The sequence below is a fragment of the Rhincodon typus genome, chromosome 1 (genome assembly GCF_021869965.1).
Source record: "Rhincodon typus isolate 14 chromosome 1, sRhiTyp1.1, whole genome shotgun sequence".
Lineage (NCBI taxonomy): Eukaryota > Metazoa > Chordata > Chondrichthyes > Orectolobiformes > Rhincodontidae > Rhincodon > Rhincodon typus.
Window position 1 is genome coordinate 3,340,043 of NC_063332.1, and position 17,664 is coordinate 3,357,706.

The window sequence follows — 17,664 nt, forward strand, 5'->3', positions numbered from 1 at the left end:
CTAAACTAATCTATTCCTATTTGCCAGCACTTGGCCCATATTCCACTAAATACTTCCTGTTCATGTACCCATCCAGATGGCTTTTAAATGTTGCACCAACCTTCAGCAGCTCATTATTTCATATGTACACCACCCTCTGTGTGAAAAAGATGCCCCTAAGGTCCCCTTTAAATCTATGCCCTCTCATTTGAACTCCCCTACCCTAAGGAAAAGACCTTGGCTATTCACCCTATTCATATCCATGCCCTTAATGATTTTATAAACCTCTAAGGTCACCCCTCAAGCTTCTGACCCTTCAGGGAAAATAGCCTCAGTTTATTCAGCCTCTCCCTATAGCTCAAACCCTCCAGCCCTAGCAACATCCTTGTAAATCTTTTTGGAACCCTTTCAAGTTTCATAATGTCCTTCCTCTAGCAGAGAGTCCAGAACTGCACACTGTATTCCAAAAGGGGCCAAACCAATATCCTGTACAGCTGCAACATAACCTCCCTATTCCTGTACTCAATGCACTGACCAATAAAGGCAAGCATACCAAACACCTTCTTCACTATCCTATCTACCTGCAACTCTTCTTTCACGGAACTATGAACCTGTACTCCAAGGTCTCTTTGTTCAGCAACACCCCCCACCACCATTGTGTATAACCCATGCCCTGATTTGCTTTTCCAAAACGCAGCACCTCATTTATCCAAATTAAACTCCATCTGCCACTCCTCGGCCCATTGGCACAATGAAAAGCAGCAGAGCCAGCATTGATCCTTGCGGCACTCTATTGGACACAGGCCTCCAGTCTGAAAAGCAACCCTCCACCACCACCCTGTGTCTTCTAGGGCCAGTTCTCCCTGTATTCATGTGATCTGACCTTGCTAATCAGTCTACCATGAGGAACCTTGTTGAGCACATTACTGAAGTCTACCTAGATCATGTCCACCACTCTGCCCTCATCAATCCTCTGTTACTTCAAAAAGTTCAATCAAGTTAGTGAAACATGATTGCCCATGCACAAAGCCATACCTAATCAGGTACCAAAGGAAGATGGTTGTGGTTGGTGGAGGTTTGTCATCTCAGCTCCAGGACATCCCTGCTAGAATTCTTCAGGGTAGTGGCTTAGGTCCAAACAACTTCAGCTGCTGTATCAATGACCTTCACTCCATATGTCAGAAGTTGTACATATTCTCAGATGCACAATGATCAGCATCAATCGTGTCTTATCAGTTAATAAAGCAGTACTTTGCTGAGCAAGGATTGTACAATACCCTAAGGTAAGATGCTATTGGGCTTGATGAGGTATGTTGAAGAAGCTCGAGAGACGACAAGATATAGTTCCTAGAAATTATAAAGATGCCTAATAGGATTGGGGGTGACTATTTGAGTTCTCTATACAGAGCTAATCCACATATAATTAAATTACATTTACAGATCAATTTGGTTATCTGGGGAGGTGATGGCTTAGTGGTATTATTACTGGACTGTTAATCCAGAGACCCAGATAACATTCTGGGGACCCAGGTTCAAATCCTGCCACAGCAGATGGTGGAATTTGAATTAAAAACAAAATCTGGAACGAAGAATCTATTGATGACCATGAATCCATTGTTGATTGTCAGAAATACCCATCTGGTTCACTAATGTCCTTTGGGGAAGGAAACTGCCATCCTTACCTGGTCTGGCCTACATGTCACTCCAGACCCACAGCAATGTGACTGACTCTTAACTGCCCTCTGGGCAATTAGGGATGGGCAATAAATGCTGCCTGGTCAGTGATGCCCCCATCTTGTTAATGAATAAAGAAAAAAATCTGCTGCAGTGTGGACAGTTCTATGTTTTATTTCTTTCACCATCTTCCATGGTGGATTCAAACCCATGTCCCAGAATATTGGCTTGAGGTTCTGGATCCCTAGTCTAGTGATATTCTCGCTACACCATTGCCTCTGATCCCAAAAGCATCCTGATGGAGGGTCATCAGGTGCAAGGACCACCATAGTGACAGGGAATCTCTAACAAGCATCTTCAAAACCAGCATAAGACTCGAGAAGACAAAGCAGACTGAAGGATATGACATTGCTGGTTTTCCTCACACTATCAAGTTATGTGATATATTTCCTGTTGAAGTCACTTCCGTGACCATTTATCAGTACAGTAGATTACTCCCTTTACCATGTGCAGTCAGAGATCATGGGTTGTAGAATCATCTTTATTCCATATCCAATTTTTCTTAAAAGCATTTCCCATTGGAGACAAAACCCAGTTCCCCTGTAAGACATGGATATCGGCAATCTCATTCAATCTTTTCTAAACCATTCACCTCTCTAATCGAGTGCAATTTGGTCTAAGCACCTTCACCACCACCACCGGGGATCTTGCTAAAGCCATACAGCTGCAGAGCAGCCTGAAGGGTACAGCAGAAAACCAGTTTTGCAAGAAATAACAAGTGCAAAAATATTTTAAAGGGTCACGCACTGAAGAGATTGGGCCATGCACAACAAATAAATCTTAGAGGCATGCCGCACCCCAATAAATTGTAGCCCCTTTCCCCATATGATGTCAGTGAGGGTACTGGAATCTGAACTCCATAATATATACCCACTAAAACACTGGACACAGCCAAATCATTGTGACACAGTTTTCCTGCACAGCACCCAGCTGGGACTTGAATTTGGGCCTTTTGGTTCAGCACCACAAGAGTCCTGCCATTAAGTTTCTAAAACAGTGATAACCAGGCAACTCATTGACATGACAAGGAGCTACTATTTAATGCTGCCCCCTCACTGGCTAGGAGCAGGCTGTGAACCCTCCCAGAGTGAGGTACATTATACGATTGCTGCCTGCTCTCCCAGTGGCTGGTTTATGGCTCTTAGCTAATGATTTCATCCTTCCCGCACTCAGATTCATGAGAAATTCCATCTTCTAAAGCCATTCACTCTGGAGCCAGAGCAATAGGTATATGTGCAATGCAAAGCACTAAAGAAACGAAAGCTATCAGATAAAGATCAACATTGCCAGCATTTTAAGGGGAGGTGAAAAAAGAAATCATCTCAAATGTGACTCCCCAGTTCATTTAAAAGCTACTTTGAAATCATAGCAATTTCTCCACTTCTGCCCTAAACAGTTTTAAAGGCATCTGGAGATTCAATTCATTTTGGATGCAGACCCAGTGAGATAATCAGCCCCTGGAGAGGACAGATAAACTGCCCCTATCTGGTGAATGCAGACAATTATATCAAAGTGCCTGCTGAGAGAAAACATAAGAGGCCACTTCCGCACTTGCCATTGCCACCTGTTACCGCAAATCAGTCCAAACTCCTGCTGAGTCTTTGGTGTTTCGTGTAGAAATATGATCAAAAAAATGTGGTAAAATCTGATGTGCGTTGAGGGTCTGACTGCCAAATGCACACAGTGAGGTCTTACTCCTTGACACGTCCACCATCTCCCTCACTCACAAAACGCTTACGGCCTCTGGAAGCAACAGACAGAACATGATTAAAATCAATCAGACCACTACAGGCAAGAGCAGAGATAGGCCATTAAACCCATCAAGTCTGATTAATCTTCAGCCTGTTTTACAAGCTCTCATTATCACCTGATTTATTCTCTGTCCTATTGCATAGCAACTACTGGGAGCCTATAGATTACAGCCACCAGTGTGTTATTTCTTATCTTCACTTTTATGAATTCTACATCTTCAGATCCAAAATCGTATCTTGCCATCATGTTTATTCTTTCTGATACTAACAAAGCTACCCCACACCCTTCTTTCCTGCTTAACCTTTCCAAAAGTCACCTAGCCCTGAATATTTAGTTTCTATCTTTGATTTCCATAACTACATCTCTGAAATAGTTACAATATCATACCCATCAACCTGTATTTATGCCATCAATTCATTTATTTTCTTCCAAATACAACATGCATTAAAGTTATGAGCCATTAATTTTTCAGGTCCAGTGACCCTTCCTCAGAACCATTAATTTTGTTTTTTCTCGCGTTTACATTTGTATATTCTATTCTTTCCTTTCCTGTCCCACTCTAAAGACCTAAATTGCTGCCCTGTACTGCTACATATCCTTGTGCTTTATAAGCCTACAGTAACAATCCCAGGAGAGGTGATAACTAGTCAAATTCCAGACAAGAATCTGGCTTGATAGATTGTATTTTGATTTATTTTTGTTCCAGCAAAGTGGTCTTTCACTGAAACATAAGCACGCAATACTGGAGATTTTACTTCAAAAATACGAGACACAGAGGGGGAAGCAATAGACGTGGGGGGAGTTGCATTACAGGTAAAGGAGCATACCACAGCTGTGTTGAGGGAGGATACCCTGGAGGGAGCTTGTGGTAAGGCATTATGGGTAGACCTCATGAATTGGAAGGGTGCAATCACAATGCTGGGATTGTACTACAGACCTCCCAGCTGTATGTGGGAGATAGAGGAAGATGTAAAAATAGTAGGGTTGTTGTGGTGCGTGATTTTAACTTCCACTATATTGACTGGGACTCTCAGTGCCGGGAGTTTTAGATGGGGAGCAATTTGTTAGGTGTGTGCAGAAGAGTGCTTTAAAACAGTATGTGGATAGTCCAGCAAGGGAGGGGGCCATACTGGACTTGGTCTCGGGAAGTGAGTCCCGGCAGGAGTGGTCAACATTTCATTGCGGAGCATTTTGAGAATAGTGACCATAATTCTGTAAGTTTTCAGATACTTATGGATAAGGACAAGTGCAGACTTCGGATGAAGGCCAACCATAACCGAATTAGGCAAGAATTAGAGAATGTGGTTTGGGAGCAGCCGTTTGAGGATAGTCTACATCTGACATGTGGGAATCTTTTAAAGACCATTTGACCAGAGCAGGGATGTTCCTGGGAAAATGAAGGACAAGAATGGCAGGATTTGGGAACCTTAAATGACAGGGGAAATTCTCAGCTTAGTCAAAAGAAAGGAAGCATACCTAAGGTCTAGGCAACTAAAAACAACGTCCTTGAATATAAAGAAAGCAGAAAACAGCTCAAACGGGGAGTTAGGAGGGATAAAAGAGGCTATGAAATGTCCTTGGCCAGCAGGGTTAAGGAGAATCCCAAGGCATTTCATACATATATTAGGAACGAGAGGGTAGCTAGGGTGAGGGTAGCTAGGGTAAGAGTAGACCCACTCAAGAATAAAGGAGGGTGGTTATATGAGAGCCAGAGGAAATGGGTGAGGTCCTTAATGAGTATTTTACATTGGTATTCACCAAACTGAGGGATGTTGAGTTTAAGGAAAGATGTGTGAATACTCTAGCGCAGGTCAACATAATGAAGGAGGAAGTGTTAGGTGTCTTGAAATATACTAAGGTAGACAAGTCCCTAGGGCCAGATGGGATTTATCTCGGGATACTGTGGGAGGCAAGTGAGGAAATAGCTGGTGCCTTAACAGATGACTTCACATCCTCTTTGGCCTCATGCAAGGTTGCAGAGGACTGGAGAATGGCCAGTGTTGCTTCTTTGTTTAAGATAGGAAGCAGAGATAATCCAGGCAATTACAGGCAGTGGTGGGGAAGCTGTTGGAGACGACAATAAGACACTATTTATTTGGAAGCGAATTAACTTGTTAGGGATAGGTAGCATGGGTTTGTGTGGGGGAGGTCATGTCTCACCAATTTGATCGTGCTTTTTTGAAGAGGTGACAACAATGATTGGGAGGGAAGGGCAGTGGATGTTATCTATACAGACTAATAAAGACATTTGACAAGTTATCTCATGGCAGGCTGGTACAGAAGGTAGAGTGTCATGGGATTCTGGGTGAGCTGGCTAGATGGATACAAAACTGGCTTGGTCATAGAAGACAGAGAGTGGCGGTGGAAGAGTACTTTTTGGAATGGAGATCAGTAACTAGTGGTTTTCCAGGCATCCGTGCTGGGACCTCTGTTGTTTGTAATATCATAGGATCACAGTGGCTCAGTGGTTAGCACTGCTGCCTCACAGCACCAGGGATCCAAGTCTGATTCCAACCTTGGGCGACTGTTTGCGTGGGTTTCCTCTGGGTGCTCCGGTTTCCTCCCATAGTCCAAAGATGTGGTTAGGTGGATTGGCCATGCTTATTTGCCTTTGGTGTCCGGGGGGTGGGTAGGTTACGTGGATTAGCCATGGAAAAAAATGCAGGGTCACAGGGATAGGGTGTGGGCCTAGGTGGGACGCTCTTCAGAGAGGTGGTGTAACTTGATGGGCTGAATGGCCTGCTTCCACACTGTAGGGGTTCTATGATTTCTGGGGCGGCACGGTGACTCAGTGGTTAGCACTGCTGCATCACAGTACCAGGGACATGGGTTCGAATCCACCCTCGGGCGACTGTCTGTGTGGAGTTTGCGCGTTCTCCGTGTGTCTGCGTGAGTTTCCTCCAGGTGCTCCGGTTTCCTCCCACAGTCCAAAGATGTGCAGGTTAGGTGGATTGGGCCACATAAAGTTGCCCATAGTGTCTAGGGATGCCTAGGGTAGGTGCATTAGCCATGGGAAAAGCAGGGTTACAGGGATACAGTAGGTGGGTGCAATGCTCATCAGAAAGTCGGTGTGGACTTGTTGGGCCAAATGGCCTGTTTCCACACTGCAGGGCTTTATGATGATGATTCTATTTATTTATATATATAATATATAAATGATCTGAAGGAAAATGTAGGTGGTCTGATAAGTAGGCCTGTAATGACACCAAAATTGGCGGAGTTGCATATAGTGGGGCGGATTGTCAAAGGATACAGTGGGATATAGATCGATTGCAGATTTGGCAGAGAAATGGTAGTTGGAGTTTAATCTGGACAAAAGTGAGGTGATGCATTTGAAAGATCAAATTCAGGGTGAGAATTATACAATAAATGGCAGAACTCTAAGGAGGACTGACATACAGAGGGATCTGGGTGTGCAAGTCCACAAATCCCCGAAAGTGGCAACACAGGTGGATAAGGTGGCCAAGATGACATACAGCATACTTGCCTTTATCGGTCAGGGCACCAAATATAAAAGTTGGCATGTTATATCACAGATATACGAAACACAGTGAACAGTTCTCGTCACCACACTACCAGAAGAAAGTGAATGCTTTGGAGAGGGTGCGGAGAAGGTTTACCAGGGTGTTGCCTGGCCTGGAGGGATTTAGTTATGAGGACGGGTTGGATAAGCTAATTGCTTTCACTGGAAAGACGGAGGCTGAGGGGCTGTAGAGGTCTATAAAATTATAAGAGACATAGATAGGGTGGATAGTCAAAGGCTTTTCCTCAGGACGGCAAGGTCAACTACAAGATGGCACAGGTTCAAGGTGAGATTGGGAATATTTAAGGGAGGAGTACAGAAACATTTTTCACACAGAGGCTGGTAGGTGCCTGGAACGCAGTGCCAGTGGAGGTGGTGGAAGCAGACCTGTTAGCAATATTTAAGGTGTATCATAATAGACACATGAACGGGTAAATAAATGAGGCAAACGAGGGGAGAGAAAACTCATATGGAGATAAGTAGCGGGTCTAAATAAGGACTAGGAATCTAGTGGACTTGGTGGGCCAAAGGGTCTGTTCGTGTGCTATATTGAATTGTAATAATGTGGAAGCATTTACAAAAGAAATGATAATAGAATAATTCAAATTACTTATTATACAAATTCAAAGGTTATTAAGCACCCAATAAAATTACATTCCATTAATTCCAGTTAAGAGTCAACTACATTGTTGTAGGCCTGGAATCACATGTAGGTAAGGATGGCAAGTTGCTTCCCTAAATAACGTTATCAAAACAGATGGGTTTTTCCAACAACTGACAATGGATTCATGCTTATCATTAGACTCTTAATTCCAGAATTGAATTCAAAATTCACCATCAGCCATGGTAGGATTCGAACTCGAGTCCCTAGGACATGACCTGTGACTCTGGATTAACAATGCAGCTATAATACCACTAGACTATTGGCTCCCCACAAAAACTGCAAAGGAATGAACCAGCTTCTGTATGGTAGAAACAAAAACAGAAATTGCTGGAAAAGCTCAGCATGTCTGGCAGCATCTGTGGAGAGAAATCAGAGTTAACGTTTCTGGTCAAGTGACCCTTACTCAGAACTGATGGTAGATAGGAATGTATTGGTTTTTATGCAGAAGATAGGTTGGGGGGAGAGGTTAAGGAGTAAACAATAGGTGGAGATAGAGCCCAAAGAGAGAGAAGAACAATTGGACAGACAAAGGAGTGGTTAATGGTTAGCCTAGGGGAATGAATGGCTGCTAATGGAGACTGTAAGTGGCTAACAACGGGCAGTGTGTAATAACAAAACATGGTGATAACAGGGCCTGGTGTGGGAGTTAGGGCAAGGACTTGGGAGAAGGTGCCTCAAGCCCTAAAAGTCCTTGGACCTAACAGTTCAGTAGGTTTAAGTCACTTGTGACTTTGATCTTTCAACCTGAACTGCAGATAGCTTCTTGTGGAGTTATCATACATTTACTTAAATGTACTCAGATTTAAGTAACTTTTTCAGGGTACACAGATGTAACTCCTTGGCTTTATTTACCCTATACAAGTTTGCCTGTGGCTCGGGTGTTAATCCAGAGCTTATTACCTTGGAAATTCCGCTTTTTAAATTTAGCTCCTATTCAAAATCTTTCAGCAGGACCTTATAATCCTTTCAATGAGGATACAACAACTGATCTGTCCCTTCCCACTCCCAGTTCCTCTCCAACCCTGAGATGTCTCTAACCAGACAGGCAACAGAGCGTCTCCCACTCATGGCTGTACAGAACAGTGTCTATTCCCCAATACATTCTCAGGATCTTTAACATCCACTTGAATACAGTACATTAAATAAAGTCAATGCATCATTGAAGCTACTTTAACAATGCAAGATTCTGTCAATTCTGCACTGCACACAATGTTTTGATTCTGAGAATGCTATCGTTTGACCCAAGCCCATGAAATTAGCTGGAGGTTTGAGTCAATCTCTCAACCTGTGGATTTTTTTTATTCATTCATGCGACATTGGCATCGCTGGCTGCCAGCATTTATTGCCTGTCCCTAGTTGCACTTGAGAAACTCCTTGGAATAAGATCAGATGAACTTACCGTGAAGGACAGCTGTCACGAAGCTGCTTGGTTATAACGGCTTCCTGAACACACAGGTCTAAGAATTTCTCCAGAATTGTGTGAACAAGTGGGACATCCAAGTTTATGTCTGGTAACTCATCAAACACTCGCTGGAAGCCCTGCAAATAAGCACAGAAAGCTGCACTAGTTCCCAGCCCATTACAGGTGCCAGCATTTTGCCTACTACTGATGTTAGGTTAATAGTAGCTTTCAGTTTTCTCTTCTTACTTTCTTAAATAGTGGAGTTATTTCTGCTACCAGTCTTTAGGGAGGTGAGTAAACCTGCTGTGAGTAGTGTTAAAGTTAACATGAGGAAACCCAATAACATTTCAACAAGAGATAATTACTGAATACACTAAGCTGTTCAACAGAAAGAAATGAGGCACCCTCATTCAAGGAAAAGTGCAAGCTCACAACAGTCAGTTATGGACAAGGTTTTAGAAAGTCAGGAAAAATAAACAAGTTGTTGAAGTTTGAGTTAAAGATTTGTAAAAAGATTTTGTTTGACTGACCAAATTGAATTTTTGATTTTTTGAGAGGCTGAATGAAGGGAATGTAGCTGTAGATTTGGATTTTAAGAAAGCTTTTGACAAATTACTCGTGACCAAAATTGAGGCTCATGGAATAGGAGGATCTGTAACAGCTAGGACAAAATAAAAAAATTGGCTTGAGACAGAGAACAGTGGTCATGGTACACAGTTATTTTCCATATTGGAGTGGTTTAATCAAAGAGATAGTGCCAGCCCAATGATTTGGACATTGGTATACAAAGTAAAATTTCAAAACTTCAAAATTTTAAACATTAGTCTTGGAGGAATGGTAGACATCAAGAATAATACTGATCAAGCCCAACATTACATCATAGAATGGCAGAAAAGTGGCAGATCAAATTCATTCCACATAGAAGTGAGTGGCGGTGCATTTTGGCAGAAAGGAAAGGGAGATGTTGCGGCACAGTTCTAAGAAATGTATGGGACATCTTGCGGTTTATGGGCATAAATCTTTGAAGATGACAGGTCGTTTTGAGTAGCTGGTCAAAGTATTTTGAAACTTGAGCTTTGTAAAAGAACAAAATCACAAAAGTTAGACAAACTTTAGAAATCTCAGGTTAGACCACAACCACTATATTAAATAGTCATTATTAGTATTAGAATTGAAATATTGCTGAAATGAGAGACCTGTTGCTGGAGATTTTCATTTTATGGCAACCAGGACAAACAACATAAAGCCACATTTCAAACTGTCATATCAATTTATACAACAAGAGACTGGCCACAGAGGAAGTAAACTGTAGGCTCCCAAGCTCCCTGGTAATTCCAAACACGTGCATCACTCGAACATATTCCTTTCCTTTGCAGATAACAGGTCGTTATATATAAATCTTTGTCAATTCCCTCCATCAAGGGAAAGTTTCTTCCTATGTACCCTATTTACACACTTAATTTGGTACATCTCAATCATGTCCCCTCTCAATCTCCTCTGCTCGAAGGAAAACAAATCAAGTCTGTCCATTCACTTTCTATACCTCGACTGTGTTGTCCAATTACAGAAACGTATCTAACAGTAGATATTTTTGGTTTTGCAAGTGTGAGCTGGTTGAATATGGTCTCTAGTCTCCTGTTATGAATGAAGGAAATTGCTACTTGATTTTATCAGCTAAATGTTGAGACATATGGCATACATATCCCCTGGTAACACAGTAGCACCAACACTGTTCAATAGCGTAAGTGGCGAATGTCTCTCTGGATGAAGGCAGCATCTTGTTCATGGAAACTACAAGTCTCATAGATATTGCATAGTAGCATCATGAAATAAGACAGTGGCTATGCTGATCAATCATTATTTGCTGTCTATCACACAAACTTGCAGACGACACAAAGGCTCCACTTTTGACCTTGCAAGGGATCACAGATTACTTCAAATCACCTTAGAAATGCAAAGTATCGTAGCTTAAAACCTAGAACTAGTTAAGGAACCTGCTTCAAGCTGCTCCAGGAAACTAAGGTAGCCATGGTGATGACAGGTTTATACAAGGAAGACAAAAAGCAATTCGGACTAACCAAAAGTCCCAGGGTAAGGAGACCCAAATTTGAGGATGGTCTCAGAGGTGGGGTGGAGTGGGGTGGGGTAGAGTGGAGATGAGGGGACAAAATGTTTTATGCAACTAGTTTTAGGTCATTACCACTGTCTGAGGGGGTGGTGGAAGCATCAAAGATAAATGTTTTCAAAAGGAAATTTGGTGAACACTTAAGGAAAATAAACTTGCAGGACAGCCGACTGTATTTCTCATAACCTGCATGGACTCAATGAGTCATATGACCTCTTTCTGTGCCATGATGACTCGATATACAAGTCAAAAAAACTCAACTGGAGGAGGTAGAATCCTTGCCTGATGCCATGGAAGCAAACAAAAGTTGTATACACATACTCTCCTAAAGCAAAACAGACACAACTAGGAATTGAATCTGTGTTGAAGGAGGTTAAGGAAAGACTTTCTGGAGTTAAATTGAAAAAAACCTCATCTTAGTGCTCAGTATGACTCCAAACAGTAGAGAGTGTTCCCACCAATTCCAGTTTTACCAGGGCTACTCAATGCCACACTCATTCAAATGCAGACTTGATGTAGAGGGCAGTCACTATAGCCTCACCTCTGAAGTTCAACTCTGTCACCCATGTTTGAATTTTTTTTTTAATTTATTCATTTTGTGGGATGTGGGTGTCACTGGATAGACAGCATTTATTGCCTGTCCCTAGTTATAGAGTCATAGATCTGTACTGCATGGAAACAGACTCTTCGATCCAACTCGTCCATGCTGACCAGATATCCTAAATTAATCTAGTCCCATTTGCCAGCATTTGACCCGTATCCCTCTAAACTCTTCCTATTCATAAATCCATCCAGACGCCCTTCAAATGTTGTAATTATACCAGCCTCCAACACTTCCTCTGGCAGCTCATTCCATTCATGCACCACCCTCTGTGTAAAAACATTGCCCCTTGGGTCACTTATGAATCTTTTCCCCCTCACCTTAAACCTATGCCCTTGAGTTTTAGACTCCACTACCCTGGGGCAAAGACCTTGGCTACTCACCCTATGCATGCCCCTCATCATTTTATCAATCTCAATAAGGTCAACCCTCAGCCTCTGACGCTCCAGGGAAAACAGCCCCAGCCTATCCAGCCTCTCCCTATAGCTCAAACTCTCCAACCCCAGCAACCATCCTTGTAAATCTTTTCTGAACCCTTTCAAGTTTAACAACATCATTCCTATAGCAAGGAGACCAGAACTGAATGCAGTATTCCAACAGTGGACTAACCAATGTCCTGTACAGCCGCAACATGACCTCCCAACTCCTATACTCAATGCACTGACCAATAAGAGCAAGCTTACCAAACATCATCTTCACTATCCTACCTACCTGCAATTCTTCTTTTAAGGAACTACAAACCTGCTCTCCAAGGTCTCTTTGTTCAGCAACACTCCCCAGGACCTTACCATTAAAGGTAAGGTGAGGTAAGTTGCCCATGAGAAGATGGTGGTGAGGTACCTTCTTGACAACCTCTGTGGTTTGACCCACAATGCTATTGGGGAGGGAATTCCAGGATTTTGACCCAGCGACAATAAAATAATGACAATATATTTCCAAGTCAGGATGGTGAGTGGCTTCGAGGGGAACTTGAACGTGGTGGTGTTCCCATATGTCTGCTGCCCTTGTGCTTCTAGATGGACCTGGTTGTGGGTTTGTAAGGTGCTGTCTGAGCATTTTCAGTGAATTTCTGCACTGCATCTTGTAGATAGTAGCAGTAGTGTGCACTGAGTGCCAGTGGTGGAAAGGGTGAATGAAGGGAGACATTAACGAACCGGATAGGTCTTTATGACATGGTCATCATTAGACTGTGATAGTAGGATTTAAATCTGTGCCCCAAGAACATTACACACTGCCCTTGTCTTTCTAAATGAAAGTGGTCGTGGGTTTGGAAGGTGCTGTCCGAGGATCTGTAGTGAATCTCTGCAGCACAACTGGTAAATAGTACACACTGCTGCTACTGAGCGTCGGTGGTGGAGGGAGTGGATGCTTGTGGATGTAGTGCCTATCAAGTGGGCTGCTTTGTCCTGGATGGTGTCAAGCTTCTTGAGTGTTCTGGGGCTGCACTCATCCAGACAAGTGGGGAGTATTCCATCATACTCCTGACTTGTGCATTATAGATGGTGGACAAGGCTATAATGAGGTCAGGAGGCAATATTTTTCCCAGTGGCAGGATGCAGAAAAAGTGTGAGTAGTGAGAACCAATTGTTATCCATCTCTTTGCATTTTATCTAAATATTTATACTCACTTCATGGCAGTAATCAGGCGAACCCTGGTCTATTTACCCTCCCAAGATCAGTGAACAACATACATATGCAGTGTTCCCAATTTGACACTAGCTGAGATCAGGTCATTCAATACAAGCCTCAACTGACTAGCTAGATGGAGAGATGCAGGGAGCAGGGAAAGGCCAGGCTTGTATTTACCCTGTTCATCTGGTCCAGTGTGACGAGCCCACTCTCCCACAGCATCTTCAGCAGCTTTACCATCTTTGCTGCCGTGTTTCCAGTCGACTCCAACACCATGATAACGGCCTGAGGGGGAAGAAACATTTGCATTTGCATAGCTCCTTTCACATCCCAAAGAGCTCCACGTGTAATTAATGATTTTAGAAGTGTGGTCATTGCTATGATCAACACAGCAGCAGACAACTGCTTCAACATGCAATGTTTAGCTGTTTGTTTTTATAGAGTGGCAAGAGGAATTGCTGATCCCAGATACTGATATGAACTCTTTTACCAACGGCCTATAGTTCATAGGATCTCAATAGATGAGGTCTCAAGTCTTAAGGCTCATGTCCAAGGGTGAGCAATAACAGTTCAGACAAGCTAACAGATTGTTAAAGCAAACCTCTTACTGCTCCGTAAGACCTTAAGAAACGGAAATAGGTCATTCAGCTCGAGCCTGATCCACCATTCAACAGAATAATGGCTGATCAGACCTTCCTCACTTTCCTGCCTTTCTCCGTAAACCTACTGATCAAGAATCTATCTCAGCCTTAAATACACATGAAGACTCTGCCCTACAGCTCTATGGCAAGAAGTTGTCAAGTTCCACAGGAGATCACAACTCTTAAGAAATTCCTCATCATCTCAGTCTTAAATTGGCACCCCTTTATTCTGAGACTAAGAACCCCTGTCCTAGATTCTCCCAAGTTTTTAAAAAATTTAATTCATGGAATGTAAGCATTGCTGGCTGGCCACCATTTATTGCCTGTTCCTAGTTGCGCTTGAAAAAAAGACGAGGGTGCTAAGCAGCTTTCTTGAACTGCTGTGGTGCACATGCTGGGAGTTGACCTGCAATGATATTAGGGAAGAAATTCCAGCATTCTGAGCTGACAACACTGAAGGAACAGTGATATATTTCCAAGTCAGGGAACCTGGGGCTATTACCAAGTTTCCAGTGAGGGGCAAGATCATCTCAGTATTTAGTCTGTTAAATCCATTAAGAATCCTATGTATTTCAATGAGGTTACCTCTCATTCTTCTAAACTCCAATGAGTATAGTCCCAACCTGTCTAACCTTCGCTCGTAAAACAATGCCTCCATACCAGTAATTACCCAGTGAACACTCTCTGAACTGCCTCAATGAAATAATATCCTTCTGTAAACAGGGGGACCCAAACTGCTCACAGTACTCTAGATGTGGTCTCACTCGCACCTTGTACAGTTGCAGTAAGACTTCCCTACTCTCATACTCGAACACCCTTGGAACAAGGGCCAACATTCCATTCAACTCCTGATTACCTACTGCACTTTGCACTAACTTTCTGTGCTGCATGCTCAAGTATCCCCAAGTCCCTTTCCCTTATGATTATGTGAAAGAGAATTATCCCAGTTCTACTCTGCCTGAACAACCATATTTCTTACTACCTGCCCTGATTTAAACCTCCGTGGCCAGGCAGGATCTGAACTGATATATGATACATTCTTCTATCTCCATTTCAGTTCTGGAATAGAGATCAGTGGGTATCTATACACACTTCTCCCACAAGAATGGGCACCTACAAACACCCATTCTCTCTTTGGGCTAAGGGTATTAGTCTCACTGAAGGGCAACAGGGCTGTGTTTTGAACAAGTCATACCAGACTCAAAATGTGAACTACTTGTCTCTTCAGATGCTGCCAAACTAGAGTTTCTCCAGCAATCTCTGTGTAACAATGAGGTTTCAGTCTGGGTGACTGATACACAGCCTGCATTATGCTCCAGCTGTGTACAAGGCTAAAGTTCAAATCCCACCTGTTCTAGAAGTGTGTTATAATATGTCTGAACAGGTCGATTCAAAATATCTATATAATTTCAAATTGCCTGTGACAGCACTTTTCGAACCTGGCACCTCTGCCACCCAGGAGGACAAGGGCAGCAGGTACATGGGAACACCAATAGCTTCAGGTTCCCCTCCAAGTCTCTCACCATTCTGATTTGGAACCACATCAATGTGCCAAATTCCTGGAATCTCCTTCCTAACCACACTCTGAGTATCCCCTCAAAGGCTGCTGCAGTTGGAAGTGGCAACTCACCACCACCTTCTCCAGAACTATTAGGGACAGGTAACAAATGATGGCCCAGCCATCAACACACAGACATTCCAAGAAGAAGAAAAGTCTTTCAATGACGGACTAAACTTCAGGGAAGTATTGCTTTCGGTTTGCACTCAGCTCCTGCTCCTTGGCATTGAGAGAACATAGGAAGGACTTGATGACAAGTGATAACATGAAGTTGTTGATTTATGAGATAGCCAACAATCTCCAATCAATCTAACAGACCTATACATGAGGGGAGGAAATCAGGAGAGCTTTAGGAATCATCATTCTAAATACAACAGTTTTTCTAAGGAAGCACAGATCATTCACTATGTGTGAGCTATGTGGAAATCAAGCTATGACTAACTTCCACTTCTCGTTTTACACTCAGGATTTCCTCCACCTTTAGCATTTATTTGCTCCAAGACAACCTGTTTACATCATGGAGTCAATGACAGCCCTTTTCAGAACAAGGGAGCAAACAGCTATGCTCATGACATTGATCGCAGCACATTCCTCACACCCTACAGCTGATAACTCATTGCAGACACAGAACACAAACAAGATTAAAATAATCTCTGAAAACAAGACAATTGTTTCACATCAGATCAAGTCTGTTCCACAACAACAGATGGATTGGTTATCACTTGCTTCAAGTTATTGATGTAGAGTATGGCAGACAACACGAAACTTAAGTAGCAAGGAGGGGGAGTGGAAAGCCATTAATGTTACTACTTCACAATAGGAAGTAAACTTTCTCACTACAGACAACTGGATCTCAGTTTATTTTATAATACACTAACCAGGCCAAGCTGAAACACAAAAGCGTCAGGAATATCTGTGCTCACCTCGTAAACAAGCTCATGATGGAAATGTGGCACCTCCAAATCACGGAGGCAATGCTCGGCTTCCGCCAGCTCTCCAGAGAGCAGGAACTCTTTCAATATGAAGTTCATCTGGGTCAGGGAGAAAATAAGTCAGTAAAGCACAGGAAAAAAGGGGGCAGACAACGCAAGATGTTATGGCTAATCTCAGAGATAGTTATGCCCATTGTTCCTCCTGTGGTGATCAGCAGATACTGGAAATGGTTCTCCGTCCTCTGATAATGTTCTGCTTTCACTTTGAAAATGGACCCCTTAATCACTGTTTATAAAACACATGCAGAACATTCAAAGGCAACAGATTAATTCCAGCCTGGAGACTTTCCTTCTCTCACTGAAAATACTTCAGTCCAAATCTTCCCCTCAGTTCTGTAACTGGAGCCCGCAATCTTCCTGTGTCATTTAGCTTTGTGCAAGATCAGGTGGCATATTTACAGACTGGGCCATCTGAGCTCCTTTCTGAAGATTTTTTTAAAATATTCATTCACAGGATGAGGACAGCACTGGCTAGGCAGCATTTCTTGCCCATCTCTAATTGCACAGAGGTTAGTTAAGAGTCAACCACATTGCTGTGGGTCTGGAATCACATGTAGGCCAGACCAGGTAAGGAAGGCAGTTTCCTTCCCTAAAGGACCTCAGTCAACCAGATAAGCTTTCCCTGACAATTAATAATAGATTCAAGGCCATCATTAGACTCCTAACTCCAGATTTTTATTGGATTCAAATTCCCACCACCAGCTTTGACAGGAGGGGAGGAAATCAGGAGTGCTTTAGGAGTCATCATTCTAAATGCAACAGTTTTTCTAAGGAAGCACAAGTCATTCACCATGATGTGTGAGTCATGTGGAGATCAAGCTATGACTAACTTCCACTCCTTGTTTTACACTCGGGATTTCCTCCACCTTTAGCATTTATTTGCTCCAAAACAACCTGTTTACATCATGGATTCAGGACTCAAACCTGTGTCCCCAGAACATCAGCTGGGTCTCTGGATTAACAGTCTGGCGATAATATCACTAGGCCAATGCCTCCCCCTCCTATTTACTAACCAACGAACTTAGTTTTCCTGTGATGTTATTCTTTCTTTTGTGCTGCACAAC

At 42.8% G+C, this 17,664-nt stretch overlaps 2 protein-coding genes across 2 annotated transcripts in view; both read right to left on the reverse strand.

Annotated features, from left to right (window-relative positions):
* The window catches only part of idh3b (isocitrate dehydrogenase (NAD(+)) 3 non-catalytic subunit beta), an 88,199-nt gene that overhangs the window by 28,459 nt on the left and 42,076 nt on the right, over positions 1–17,664 (reverse strand). The window lies entirely within an intron of this gene.
* The window catches only part of pdcd4a (programmed cell death 4a), a 49,024-nt gene continuing 33,533 nt past the window's right edge, over positions 2,174–17,664 (reverse strand). Inside the window, exons 8-11 of the mRNA XM_020522362.2 lie at positions 16,532–16,639; positions 13,587–13,694; positions 9,052–9,191; positions 2,174–3,456 (exon numbers count right to left, since the gene is read on the reverse strand). Of these exons, the coding sequence (XP_020377951.2) occupies positions 3,405–3,456; positions 9,052–9,191; positions 13,587–13,694; positions 16,532–16,639 (408 nt within the window). The 3' untranslated portion in view covers positions 2,174–3,404. The remainder of the gene's footprint in view (positions 3,457–9,051; positions 9,192–13,586; positions 13,695–16,531; positions 16,640–17,664) is intronic.